The sequence below is a fragment of the Dipodomys merriami genome, unplaced genomic scaffold, assembly GCF_024711535.1.
Source record: "Dipodomys merriami isolate MVZ:Mamm:240054 unplaced genomic scaffold, mDipMer1.0.p SCAF_4, whole genome shotgun sequence".
Taxonomy (NCBI): domain Eukaryota; kingdom Metazoa; phylum Chordata; class Mammalia; order Rodentia; family Heteromyidae; genus Dipodomys; species Dipodomys merriami.
Window position 1 is genome coordinate 78176271 of NW_027205603.1, and position 14314 is coordinate 78190584.

A 14314-nucleotide genomic window follows, 5' to 3' on the forward strand; every position below is an offset into this window, starting at 1 on the left:
CTCAAATTGATCGATAGATTCAATACCATTTCAATCAAAATCCCAGAAATATTATTTTGGAAATTGATAAGCCAATTCAAAATTTATGTGTAAATGAAAGAGATTAAGAATACCCAAGATAGACTTGAAAAGTGAAAACAAAGGTGGAAAACATAAATTACTGAAGTTGAACATTTATTATGAAAGCAAACCATTAAGATAATGCTGTGATAGACAAATAAGGCAAAAGAAATTGATAGAAGCAGAAACACTGCCAAACTTGACTTATACAGGTTGAGTTTGTTCTGCAATGGGGAATGATAAACCTATTGTGAAGGTCCTGTGTTATCAGTATCTTCATGTTAAAAATAGGAATTTGACCACTTAGGTAGCACTCTAAAAGCCAGTGGCTATACATATAAACCTTTGTAGACATGAAATTGAAAGATAAACCAATAATGCTTCTAGAAGTTAATTACACAGTGGGAGAGTGGAGGGGGTGTGGATGTGGTTGTGCATGCTGAACCTGGGGCTTGAATTCAGGGCCCGGGCTCTATCCCTGAGCATTTGTTCCTAAAGCTAATGCTTTACCATTTGAGCCACAGTACCACGTCCAGCTTTTTCTGAGTAATTTATTGGAGATGGGAGTTTCAAGGACTTTTCTGCCTGGGATGGTTTCCAACCTCATTCCTCAGATCTCAGCCTCCTGAGTAATTAGAATTGTGAATGTGAGCCACCAGCATCCAATTTTAAGTCTGTATTTTGATCCAAGGGTAAGACACAATAACCAACACAGAAACTAACTAATGCGAATCTAATAAAAGACTTTCCATCCAGTAAAACCACCTCTCTGAGAATGAACAAGAAATCACAGAAAGGGTTACAAGATTCATGGGTATCCAGTAAAAGATTTACATTTAAACAGATCAGGAGAGATGGCTACACCACTGCCATAAAGCTTTCCAGAACTTAAGAACTTCATATCTCACTGAGTCACCGGATATTACAGCCTTTTCCTAGATTTGGATGTGAAATTTTGTCTCCAAGTAAAAGAGTTGGGGTTTTTGATCTTCAGCTAAGTTTTAATCCTCTCATAAGATAAAATGATAGTGGAATAATAGATTACAGAAATCAGCATGGTATGAATAGCTAGGCATGCAAGTAGCTAAACTCTTTTAAGAAAGAAACCATCCAGAAATGATATGGTTAACTAAAATAGTCTCTTTCAGGTTAATTCTTCCTTCAAGGCTCAGGTCCCTAATAGCTAGTATATACCTCTGCCACTGTCCTGGGGAATTAGTTTGTATGTTTCCCATATTGTTTGTGAATTTTTATCAATTAGAAGAATTACTGGGTCTGTTTGCTTAAAAAATATATGTCTTCCTTTGAAATTCTAATTTTGTCTTCATGCCTATTATATATTAGAAACTTTCTAAATATTTGTGGTATTGAGTGTGCAAAAAAATGAGGTAGGACCCAGGAACCAGTGGCTCATGCCTGTCATCCTAGCTTCTCAGGAGACTCAGATCTGAGGATGGCAGTTTAAAGCCAGCCAAAGCAGGAAAGTCGGTGAGACTCTTATCTCCAATTAACCACCAGAAAACCTTGAAGTGGTTCTGAGGCTCAAAGTGGTAGAGTGCTGGACTTAAGTGAAAAAGCTCAAGGACAGCATCCAGGCCCTGAGTTCAAGCCCCACAACCACCACCACCACCACCAACAGCAACAACAAAAGAGGTAGGAATATAGCTCTCTGGTAGCATGTCTGCTTAGTCAGCACAGAGTCCTAGGGTTTATTCCTAGAACTGTAAAAACAAATAAGTATTTTTTAAAATGAAGAAAACATATTTCTAAAACTGAGAATTTCTTTTCTACTTCTTCTTCCTATGAATACCACTTTTCCTTTAACATCAATTTCTAGCAATGGCTACTGAGATTTCCTTCTCCTCCAGACACCTGCCATAGAAATTTATGAGCTTGTCTTGAAATTTTTTTTAAAAAATGAGATACAGTGCTCTGGCTCACTGGGATTAATTCCATTTTTAATCTGTACTTCAAAATTTATTGTGTTCATTCTGACTGTGGTCCTTCGAAGTTTTTCACTTGACTCAGATTAATCTCAACTTTCTAGGCTGACCTTACTGTTGTTGCTTGCATGGATAAGGTAGCTTTCTGGATGTCAATAGTTCATCTCAAGAGTAAGAAATAAGAATGATTTAATATGGGTAAATTCAGTCCCATAGCAAAATAAATGTTTGACTTAAGGTCCATAATCCTTTTACACTGTAAGCATTACGATGGGGTTTTTGGTTTGTTTGTTTGAATGTGATCTCTAATTCTTCAAACTTAAGACAGTTATTACAGACATATTCCCATCCATGGGCCAAAATAAGTTTCTGTGGATGACTTTACCCTATGATTAGCTTTGCAGAAATGGGTCAGCAAAGCCCAAACCCTCTGTGAACTAGCTAAATGCATGGCATTCCATCCGTTACCCAAGCTCAGAGCTGGGGAACCAATGCTAATGTTGGCTAAGCATCTTCTGAGTCAAGTCCAATACTGACCTCATTGTAAAATAGTCTAACATAGTCTCATAATGATCTTATCATCTGAGGTAGCATTATTTGCATTTAAAAGATGAAGGGATGGAGAGCTAGGGAAATTAAATACTCTGTCTGCAGTTAGCTATCAAGTGACAGAGGCAGAATGTCAAGTCTATATTTTGAGGCTTCCATGATCTTTCACTCTACTACCCAGATTGGTTTGATGTTCCAATTTGTCAGAAAGGCAAAAAAATTCATATCAAAATACTAGAAGTAGTCAGTCTTTCCATCTTCTTAGGGGGAGAGAAAAAGAAGAAAATGCATACTAATTCAAAAGCTCTTTACCCCATTTCTTAGATTAGGTTGAGTGCCCCTGTTTTATTTGTTTGTTTGTTTGTTTGTTTGTTTAGGGTCTGGTCATGGGGCCTGAACTCTGGGCCTGGGCGCTGTCCCTCAGCTCTTCAGCTCAAGGCTAGCGCTCTACCACTTGAGCCACAATGCCACTTCCAGCTTTTTTCTTTTTTGCTTATGTGGTGCTGAGGAATCGAACCCCGGGCCTCATGCATGTAAGGCAAGTGCTCTACCAATGAGCCACCTTCCCAGCCCCAAGTGCCCCTGTTTTAATGTAATTCAGGCCTCTTTTTCTTTTCTGACTACCTCAAAGGCTTGTAGTCGAGTTCACTCTATTAACACATGACAGTGCCAAACTTTTTGTTCTTGTCTGTGTGTTTTTATTTCCTTAAAAGCATATGAGCCTTCCAAAGCAAATACTATAGTCTCTTTTCCCACTGGAAAACATCCAAGACTTTCAGTGATTCCTGAAACTAATTATACTATGCTTTTTCCTATATATACACATGTAGAATAAAATTTATTAAGTGATGTAAGCCAGACCTAAAGAAATAAAGGTTGCATGTTCTCCCTCATTCATAATAATTTGAATGTGCCTAGAAATCTACAAGTAAACCCAATGGATAGTAAAAGACAAAAGAATTATACTTAGGCATGATAAATTAAACAGGACTCTAAATATTCACACAGTGAGAACAAAGGAGGATATTCTTAGGAGAGGATCACAAGGGCTCAATGTCTATGTGCATAGGATCATATAAAATGCTTATTGAAATGAACTCCAAGAAATGGAAACAGAGGTGTTTTTTTTAATTGTACTGTTTGCAGTTCTTTCTTTCCTGTTGCTTCCCTTTTGTCATTGTTTTTTGATTTTTGTACCTTTTGTCTTGTATGTAAATTTATCTTATTTGAGGCAAAGAAGGGGAAACACAGAATGGTGGGACAAAGACTGAACTAATTCAACATTGATATTCACTAGACACTATGTTAAAATGAAAGAAGGGTTGGGAGGGAAAGAACTGGGAGAAAATGAGGGAGGAGTGACACTGTTCAAAAAGAAATGTACTCAAAACTTATGTAACTGTAACTCCTCTGTACATCACCATTACCATAAAACTTATTTAGAAAAAAAAAACAAAAATGGGTCTGGAAAGGTGGCTTAGTTGTAGAGTGCTTGTCTTGCATGCGTGAGGCCCTGGGTTCGATTCCAGAGCACCACATAAGCAGAAAAAGCCAGAAGGACACTGTGGCTCAAGTGGTAGAGAGCTAGCCTTAAGCTGAAGAGCTCGGGGACAGTCCCAAGCCCAGAGTTCAGGCACCACGACCAACAAAAAAAAAGTTTAAGTTAAGGGTGACAACAGTATCAAAAATAGAACAATGATATCTATAGACTCTAATGAAAGTTATGTGAATGTAGCTCTCTGTCCTTACCCCCTCACTCTCAAATATCTTATTGTCCTTATTGCCCTGTGTTCATCCTTCTTGTGATGTTCCAAGATGATGCAATGCCTGCATCACATGGTAAGTGAGGTGAATGGCATAGGCGCTGTGTCATAGGATGATGCTGCTACATAAGGCTTCGTTAGATTCAAGCACTGTCATATTATGACAATCTGTCTGATCTCTGAGATGACTATTAAGTGACTATTGGGTGGATAGCATATGTGATATGGATATATTGGGAGTTCCATTCCAGGCAGGATGGAGCAGGAGGGCATAAAGCTCCTCGGGATGGTATGCAATTTAAAATGTGTGAATTATTTATTTCTGGATTTTTCCATTTAATATTTGGGGACCATGGTTGACCACAGGTAACTGAAACCATGGGAAGCAAAGTTCCAGGTAAGAGTAGACCTCTGTTCCCTATACTTTGCTGATGCCTGATAGCAAACTTATGCAAAACTCGGATCATAACAGAACAGTAATCAATATTTAATCCATATTGTAATAAAAGGAATTCACATACAAAGAAAATGTAAATGATAAAAATAATTTTTAATCTGATCAAGATGCACTGTACTCATAGCCTGACGTATGGAATTATAACCTCTTTGTACAACCACTTAATAATAATCATAATAAATTTAACCTCTATTTATGATCTCCAAGTCCATATTGCTTTTGATGAGAAAGACTGCGGTAGTTTTTCAGTTTTTTGTTTTTTAAATTTTATTCTTAATGGACACATAATTATACATATTTATGGGTACAGTGTGATATTTTGATATATGTATATGTTATATAACAATCCAGTTTACATAATTAGCAGATCCATGACCTAAACATTTATTTATTTTGTGAGAACATTCAAAATCTAGCTATTTTTTTGAAGTGTACAATGTCTTACCATTGACTATAGTTACCAGCCTGTGCAATAGAATGCAGAACTGATTCTTCCTTATTCTGAATGTACATACTTAACCAATCCCTCCCAACTCTTCTTGCTCCTACTCTCTTCAGCCTCCATTATTCCACTCTATTTCAATGAAGCTAACTTTTAGATTCTACCTAAGAGTGAGGTCATGTGGTCTTTGTTTATCTGTCCTGGCTCTTTCACTTTGATAATATTTTTCAAACATTCTGCCTTCCCTAATTATGTCATTGGTCAACTCATTTGTAAAGCACTGTAAATCGGGGGATCAGAACTGATTGTGTTTGGATATCAGCACTGGAACTTAATTGTTGCTACCCTTGAACAAATTGCTTGCCTCTCTGACCCTCAGATCCTGCAATTGTAGACTAGAGATAATCACAGTACCTAGCTCATAGGCTTTAATAGAATAATATATGTAAATTAGGCAGAATGATACTTGGCAACTCATTTGCATTCAGTAAATACATATTATCTTTCTTCCACTAATCCATGCTCAAAGTCTGTTTTGATCTTTTCTAATTTACATGTAAGGAAATAAAGACTTTGTTGGCAATAACTAAGATATGAGCAGATCCATCTTCCTCTGAAATGTGTTTGTCATATTTCTATGCTTTTCTCTCAGTTACTTATACCCCCTACTAGACCTTTTCCATGCCCTCTCTACTATCTTCTACTGTTAAAGCTTTTGTTAGCCAAGTTCAAATATTAATATTTTCCTTCATCCTTTCAACTGAAGCATTATCTCTTCTAGCTCACTCTCTGTGTTATCTTTGTTCGATGCCTCTTGCACAACAGATCACATTCTATTATAGACTTTACTGCTGTCTTGTTGAATGTAAGTACAAGTGCTGAAACTTTGCCTTCCCCACTGAAATGCATTCAGATTTGTGTGGAATGATTTTTTTCTTTTATTTGGGACCTAAGTATCTTCTTTGCACACTGAAATTCATTCTGGATTCCAAGGACCTTTTTCACTTGTTTGGGGAACATCTGAATGTCTTACTTCACTGGAAAAATAAAAGGCCACAGAAGCCAGTTTTGAAAGGCTCTAGAAATCCCTAGAGTAACAGCAGGCATTTCTTCTTTGATATGTAAGGGACTTCAAATGAAAAGCACTCATCAGATGATGCTAAGAAGACTAGTTAATGGGCCCCTTCAAAATAAGTGACACAAAATGCTATACAGTTTTTGGAGGGAGGCTTATGCGTTCTTCCTACTGCTAGGAAAGGGTAAAATTAGGCAGAACCTCCATGCTGGCTTACCCCCTCCTTCATTTTAGCATCTTGGATCAGATGCCCAGTTCCCTGACTTGTGTCAAATTGTTATGAGAGTAACCCCACACTCCTAGCCTAAGGGCTATACCCTGTGTTTACCTTTCAAAAGTTTTTCTTATTCTTCTCCTACATCTCCATTGAAGCTTACAGCTCTGTTTACTTCTCTTTTGATCCTAAAGCCAAACATTTTCTCTTATAAATCAGAAGTGTTTTTTCTTTCAATTATTGCATCTGATGTGAGTTTCAAGCACAAAACAAACAAAGTAGCATACCTTTTCTCTCTGTTCCAAGAATTCTGATTCTTTTGAGAATTGCTTTATGGATGCCTCTGACTGGATAAGAAAAGTGCCAGATGCAAAGAGCAAAAGAGAAAATCACCAAGTTTGACATTTCAATGGAATATATTTGATATGACAATGTAATATTTGATATGACTTTATAGTACAGATACGTGCCTATATCACATATCTTCTGAAAATTGTGAACTCCTTCCTAGAGTTTAACCTTGTCTCTCTGTGTATGTTCTCCAGGTACCTAACCTAATGTCTTGCACAAAGTAAATAGTAAATATTTGTTGAATTGAAAAAGAATAATATTGTGTTTCTAAATCCAAGCACAAAAACCACACAGAATAAATTGGTGTATACTAAACTCAGACACTGAAATTTGCTAACCAGTTGAGCTGGAATTGTAAACCAACAGTATCTTTTAAATTAAAAACATGCTAAGAATTGTATTAGCCTTGTTAAGAATCAGGATACATCATATTACAAACTCAAATGTTTCTTAAGCACCTTGCTGGAATTCAACATTCACCCCCAAATAAATTAGGACTCCTTTGATTAATTCTGTCTGTGCAAACAATTTAAGAGCGAATTTTATGTAGAACTGAAGGATATTAGACAGCAAATTAAATTTGGAAAAGTCGTTCCCCTCATTTTTAGATAGGTAAGACCTTAGCTATTTGATGTAGTTCATCTTTTTTACTGCAGCATGCTTTTTCACTATTGCTACTTTTGTTTTGTTTTTATTCAGGTGACAAAGGAGAAAAGGGGTTGCTTGGCATGCGTGGCGGAAAAGGCAAAGCAGGTATGAAGAAGTCATTTTTTTCTTAGACTTCTGACATCATCCCAAATGAATATCCTTTTTAAAGAAAAGCAAAAGCCCTTTCTGTATTTAACATTTACCTTGAACAGAGGAATGATGAGAACCTTCCTTTCTACATATGGATGACTTTCCAAATCCTGAAGAAGAGACACACTCTCCATCCCTGAGAAGCTTAGTGTAAAAAGCAAACCCAGCATATCAGAAAACACTTCCTCCTTTCCAGGACCCCAAGGACAGTCTACACCAGAGCCTGCCCATACCGCATTTTTCCTAGCATTTCAACCAAATACTGGCTGTGGTTGGCCCACCCACAAGCTGGCTTGACCCAGAAAGGACCCCTGGTTACAGCTACCTGCTCACCATGGACCAGATAGAGTCCCTCACTTAGTCCAAGGATCTTATTTCCAATGTGTTACATGGAGAAAGAAGGTAGATTATTTGGGGACATTTCCCTTGTTTACTTTCACCCTGATCTAGTGTAGACTAATTGAAGGAACCATTTTACATTCTTTGTACTTACCTAAAACACTGTATAAGTTAAACCTCATATTTATTTTTCTCCTTGGCCAAAAACCATTTGCTTTTACTTTTCATATTACTAATGGAGGGAAAAGAGGAGATTTACATGAACCAACCATGAATTTTAGATCATTTGTTCCCTCATTGCTTTTCTCTCACACTAATGGTGCTGAGTAGCTGGAAAGCTAGATGAGGAAAGAAAATCAATGACTACTTAAAGTCACAGTTAACTCACAAACTGGACTTCTGTCTTTTCAAATTGTAAACTCAGTCTCTATACAGGATTTTAACAGTCCTTGAAATGTGCAAGCTATACTTCATATGGGTAACCAGAATTAACATTTGATTCAATCACGAAAAGTTTCTTCTATCTTGGGAGAGCCGTGTGAGCTAGTGAATAATGCAGTAACAGAACAGAAGTCTGGTCGCAAGCATGTTTGGAGGAAGCTGTAGAGAAATTTATTCTGAGGTTGAACAGACAAGTTCTGTGTTCAACAAATATGACAAATGGTCTACAAAGTGTGTGGGTTTATCATATTGATTCTCCTTTTTTAAAAAAATCTAGTTTGGAATGCTTTTTACCTTATTTCAAACATTTAAAAAAGTATTTTCTGAATTCCTAAAACATAAAATAAATTAAGAAATCTTACTTAACTTAAAAATGTTCAATATAGACTCATTTCCAGAACAATCTTGTGAGTCTTGAAAAAGAGAGAAGATACTAGAAAGAGAGAAAATGTTCGTTCCAACTGGTCTGCCTCCCAACATGAATTCCCCATTCTTGTCATTTACAAGGTACTATCTGTGATTGTGGAAGATACCGGAAAGTGGTTGGACAACTAGATATTAGTGTTGCTCGGCTGAAGAAATCCATGAAGTTTGTCAAGAATGGTAAACACATTTTTCTTTTGCTCTGTGCTCTATATCTATCGGTTTAGTCTTTCAAAAGCATTTTTCCTAGATGGAAATACCTGGGTTGGGCAAAAGCCCATTGAAATAGCATCTCTAGCTTAAAGGCTCTTAATTATCCACTCAGACTCCAGGATTTTCAAGTATTCTACATAGATTCATGTGTACATTGCCTACAAACAGACAAAGGTATTTTCCTAAGAGAAGGGAATGGAGAAAGGAGACAAATTTAGTGAGCTATAACTTAGGATGAAAAAGGGATAGCAAGAGTCACATAGAGATCCTATTTGAAAAAAAGGAGAAATGGTAATGACAACATTAACTACTCTGTTAAGTACTTGGAATAGTTTATAACTAATACCACTGCCTCATGAGAATTTACAATAATTGTCATGATAAGGGTACTATGCTTAAATTGATCCTTTTTAAAGAAAAAAAAGCACCTAGTTCATAGACACACACCTAGTGAACAGTGGAATAGAAATTTGGTCCTTGTTCTTCAACCAATAATGCAGATATCAGTATGAACCAGGGCTTCTCTAAGTTTTGCAACTTAGCCATTTTCATTAGCCTTTGTCCATTTCCTCCATAATAATGAGCAGTAAAGTCCTTAAATTAAATTAAAGTCCTTAGGTATTTTATTCTGAAACTGTTCTTAAGGGCCCTGTTGTAGTTACTATTACAAGTGATTTCATTTTGTAATATTTTTACTTAGTGTTGTCCTGATATATATATTCATATATATACTATATTATATTATATGTTATACATTATTATATTATTGCAAGCACAGGAATACTGTCTTGTGCTCATAGCCATCTTGTAATGTTAAAGACATAGCAAATACTCTATATTATTTAGTCACTTTAATTAAAGCTCTGGTTATAATGCATATTGAATTTTCTATGTCTGATATGATATAGACTCTGCCAAGAATAAGCCAGACCACATAGGTACAATGTAGAAAAGTTAGTTTGCCACATTTTACTGATTATGGATTTCTGTGTGAATACAAGTTATGTATATATAGATGTCCAAGTGTGCATGCCCTCATAAGAGCTCAGGATGATTCTGGGTCACTACTTCTCACCTGAAGCTCAGTCTGTAGCTCAGTGTTCCTGTTGTACCAGGATGAAGTAAGGATGATCTCAGTCCACATACGTGTTCACAATACAGGAAAGGGCCCCACCGTGGCACATACTAACCTGTATATTATTTTATATCAGTTCAATAAGCACTTTCTATCTCCTGGAATGTTCCAAGCACTGAAGTTGAGGAGTTTCAAAGACATGGACATTGTCTTGACATATTCATGGGTAGGTAGAGGAGACACAAATGCAAACAGTTAGCATGCTGAGTGCTCTGCGAGAGGGAATGAAGGGACACAGGCACAGGGATGGGTTCCCACCACTGCTAAGCGCAGAATCCACGTTCACGCAGATCAAACAGACAAGTCAAAAGCTGACAGGTAAAGTGTCGTAAGAATACTTTCCAGACATCATAGTGATGGAAATGAAAGAGAGCCTGGTTTGGGGAGAATATGGACAAATAGAATAAACATGATGATTACAAAAACAAAGAAGCAATCAAATGAGTGACGACTTCACAACAGGATCTCGCAAAATGAATTCCTGAATCCTAAATAAAGAAATTTAAATCTGCTGACATTATGGATGCCAATGCCTTTTCTCTTTTCTAGATGCATAATGCTATTCTTCTCCTCCCTGCAGTCATAGCCGGGATCAGGGAAACTGAGGAGAAATTCTACTACATTGTGCAGGAGGAAAAGAACTACAGGGAATCCCTGACCCACTGCAGGATCCGAGGTGGGATGCTAGCCATGCCCAAGGATGAAACGGTCAACAACCTCATCGCTGACTATGTCTCCAAGAGCGGCTTCTTCCGGGTATTCATTGGGGTTAATGATCTTGAGAGGGAAGGACAGTTTGTGTTCACTGACAACACTCCATTGCAGAACTACAGCAACTGGAAGGACGGGGAGCCTAGCGACCCATACGGTCACGAGGACTGTGTGGAGATGCTCAGCTCGGGCAGGTGGAATGACACCGGATGTCATCTCACCATGTACTTTGTCTGTGAGTTTGTCAAGAAGAAAAAATAAGTTCCTTTACTGCCTACATAATTTCGTCTTTCTCTGTGACTTACCACCACCTTTATTTTTATCCATCCGTCTTTCCAATTACACTGTTTGTTCTGATGAAAAGCACCCAAAAAACTTGAAGCTGAGCTTTGCATTTTCCATCACCATGCAATGCATTGACACAGTTGATGTTCTTATACATATCACTGACCCCCACAGCACACCAGGTCCAGAGGAAGGGAGTTTGGATGAATGAATGAATGAAATGAATGAATGAATCTCTGTCTACATCTCACACGGAATGTTCTGGTTTCACTGGCTCTACCAGTTCTACGTGGAGCCTTATGGATACTTGCACAGTTGGTTGGTGGTGTTGATGGCTGTTGGTTGGTGGCTGTTGCTCAGAAGTCAGACATAAATAGGAAGGCCTCCTGTGAGGACAGACCAAGTATTAGCTATCTTGGAACTTGATTGTTTGGCCCATCACACATTATGACAGTAACCATCCTTGAAAGTTCCCCATTTCATATAAGAACATCTCAACCCTAGACCTTCGAGTGACCTTAGAGTAAGTTAGGAGCGTGCTCTAAATCACGTGGATCCCAAAGTCTGTCTTTATAGCTTCTGCTTAACATGCAGCCATTTTCTTTGGGCCCCAAACTTCAACTCAGATCCCTTAACAGTACTGCTGTGACTTAAGTCAAACGGAATTCTCAAAATCAAAATGGGAAAAAAGAAAAAGACATTTGTGCCTATACAGAATATTTTGTCACCTTCATGCTATCTGTCCCTCGCTAGTCACTTGGCTCTATTTTTCATTATCATGAGTTTATTCATATAGACTTTCCTCTCTTAGAGCATGGAGAATGAGGTAAAGGAGGTTGTAGAGCCTTCATGAAATTCTGTAGGCTTCAAGTTGCTACTCTAGTTAAGCCTCCAGGCCCCTCCTCCTTGTTTGTATCATGTCACTCATGGTGAGCACTCATGAAATTCCCTGTACTCCTCATATATTTATATTTTATAAACTGCATACTAGTGATATCCTTTCTGCCACTTTGACATATCACAGAAATGTTCCAAACTATTTGGAGTTTGGAACATTAGTAGAATCTACATGTACTGAATCAGTAGAATTCTGCCCTGAACGGCAGAATCCACCTCAATAATGCTTTTATTTTGCATTCAATAAAACAATTCAATGAAAGACTACAGTATCTCCTTATGAACTAATGTTTCAGCTGTGGTTTGTGACATATGATTAGCCTGTTTAAAGTGCTGGAAAAAATGTTAATAAGAGAAATAGATCAACAATGTATGCTCTCCTTAAACCATCCAGGGGTAATAGTTCACATGACTAAATGGTTTTGAGATTGATTTTAATGAGGTTAGTTCTGTGGGTTCAACATGAGTCAAAATTTCAGATCGTGAAGGAGTCAAATGATGTATCTAAATATAGTAAAACAAGTGAGGGTCTTACTATACTGAACACAGCTGTCCTTCTGAAGGAGATAATGGTTTCTCAGCTGCTGCTTTGTTTCTATGAAGGAGCTGGTGTTGCTATGTGTCTGACACTTCAGCAGAAGTCAGAAAACTGGAACACTGTATATTTTTAAATGCTAAATATTGATCATTTTTTTAAAATTTTGAGTCATATAAAATTCTATTAGCCAAAATTATGAGCTTTCCATTTTTTGACCTCTGGGGAAAAGTTGTGAACTTCTAATCATATAGATTGTCATTAGCATATGATAACATCAAAATCAAGGCCTCCCATGAATACCTTAATCAACTCAGCTAAATAATAGAAACTTGTTAAATGTTTAACATTTATCAGGTTATTGAACAAGTGGCTTAGTCTCTCTTTTGAGAATATAGCATAGGATATTTGGAAAGCTGGCAGTTTAATGATAAAACAAGACACCAAGTTCAGAGTCAATATCCTTCAGAATGTCAGTCAAGATCATGAGAAGAAACATGAAGGGAAAGTAAAGGATCAAAGAGGAGAGAGGGAAGAGGCAGCCACCATTGTCTAGAGTGGCCTCCCTTTAGGATCTATATTCCTACCAATCCTAAGTTCACTAAAGTCTGAATATGTTTTGAGAATATTTCAACTTGCTACCATGTATGCTATGAATATTATATTAATGGTGGGTTCTCTCAATCACTCATCTTTGCTGTGGATACTTCTGAGAGAATACTACCAAGCTTCAAAAGATGAAATGTATCATGGAACGTTGCTTGGAAGAATTTTTTTTTAATTATAGCTTTTTTAATGTCAATATCCAGCTGTATGAATTACTTGCCATTATTTATTTGCATTGTTAAATGTACTATGATTTCATAAATGACAAATGAGCACTAAGTAATATTCATATTCTTCACATCATCTATTATCAGTCCTCTTAAGTCCTTTGCATTATACTTAAAGTTGTTACATAGAAACATAACTTTTTAAGAACTTGAGGATATTGCGACCCCTATCAATATCAGAATTACCCAAGCTTGAATTTTCCAAGTTTTAAAAATGTTTTTTTTCCAAAATAACTGAATTCCATAGTTATTGGCTTTTGGTATTAGTGAGTAAACAGAGTATGTCTCTTTATTGTAATAAGTAATCAGGATTCCAGCATGCTAATGATTGTTTTGAATCACCAAGAAAGAATAGATAATTGTAACACAATTTTCTCAAACTTATTTCACCAAACAATAATTTTAAATGTTGTTTCTTCAGAATATTGTTTATTGGCACTTACTTTTGTGAGGCTTATATTAATCAAGTTAATGGAAGATTAAAAGAGACAGGCCTTGTAGGGTTAGCTTGAATGAGATAATGATATATTGTGATAGCATTGCCTTGAAATCCAACTAAACTCTAAATTTCTTTTGGGGGGGGCGGGAGGTCCGGTTGTGGGGCCTGAACTTTGGCCTGGGTGCTGTCCCTCAGCAACTCAGCTCAAGACTAGTGCTCTACCACTTGAGCCACAACGCCACTTCAGGCTTTTTTCTTTTTGCTTATGTGGTGCTGAGGAATCGAACCCAGGGCCTCATGCATGCAATGCAAGCACTCTACCACTGAGCCACCTTCCTAGCCCTCTAAATTTCTTCATTAACAAAAATCCAACACTACAAAACCACAATGTATTTACCACATCAGAATTGA

At 37.2% G+C, this 14314-nt stretch overlaps 1 protein-coding gene across 2 annotated transcripts in view; it reads left to right on the top strand.

Moving 5' to 3' along the window:
- Colec10 (collectin subfamily member 10) overlaps positions 1-13512 on the top strand; it is a 38376-nt gene extending 24864 nt beyond the window's left edge. For both annotated transcript variants that reach the window (XM_069991306.1, XM_069991307.1), the window contains 3 exons: positions 7554-7607; positions 8940-9035; positions 10784-13512. In XM_069991306.1, the coding sequence (XP_069847407.1) occupies positions 7554-7607; positions 8940-9035; positions 10784-11175 (542 nt within the window). In that variant the 3' untranslated portion in view covers positions 11176-13512. The remainder of the gene's footprint in view (positions 1-7553; positions 7608-8939; positions 9036-10783) is intronic.
- Positions 13513-14314: the final 802 nt, after the last annotated feature.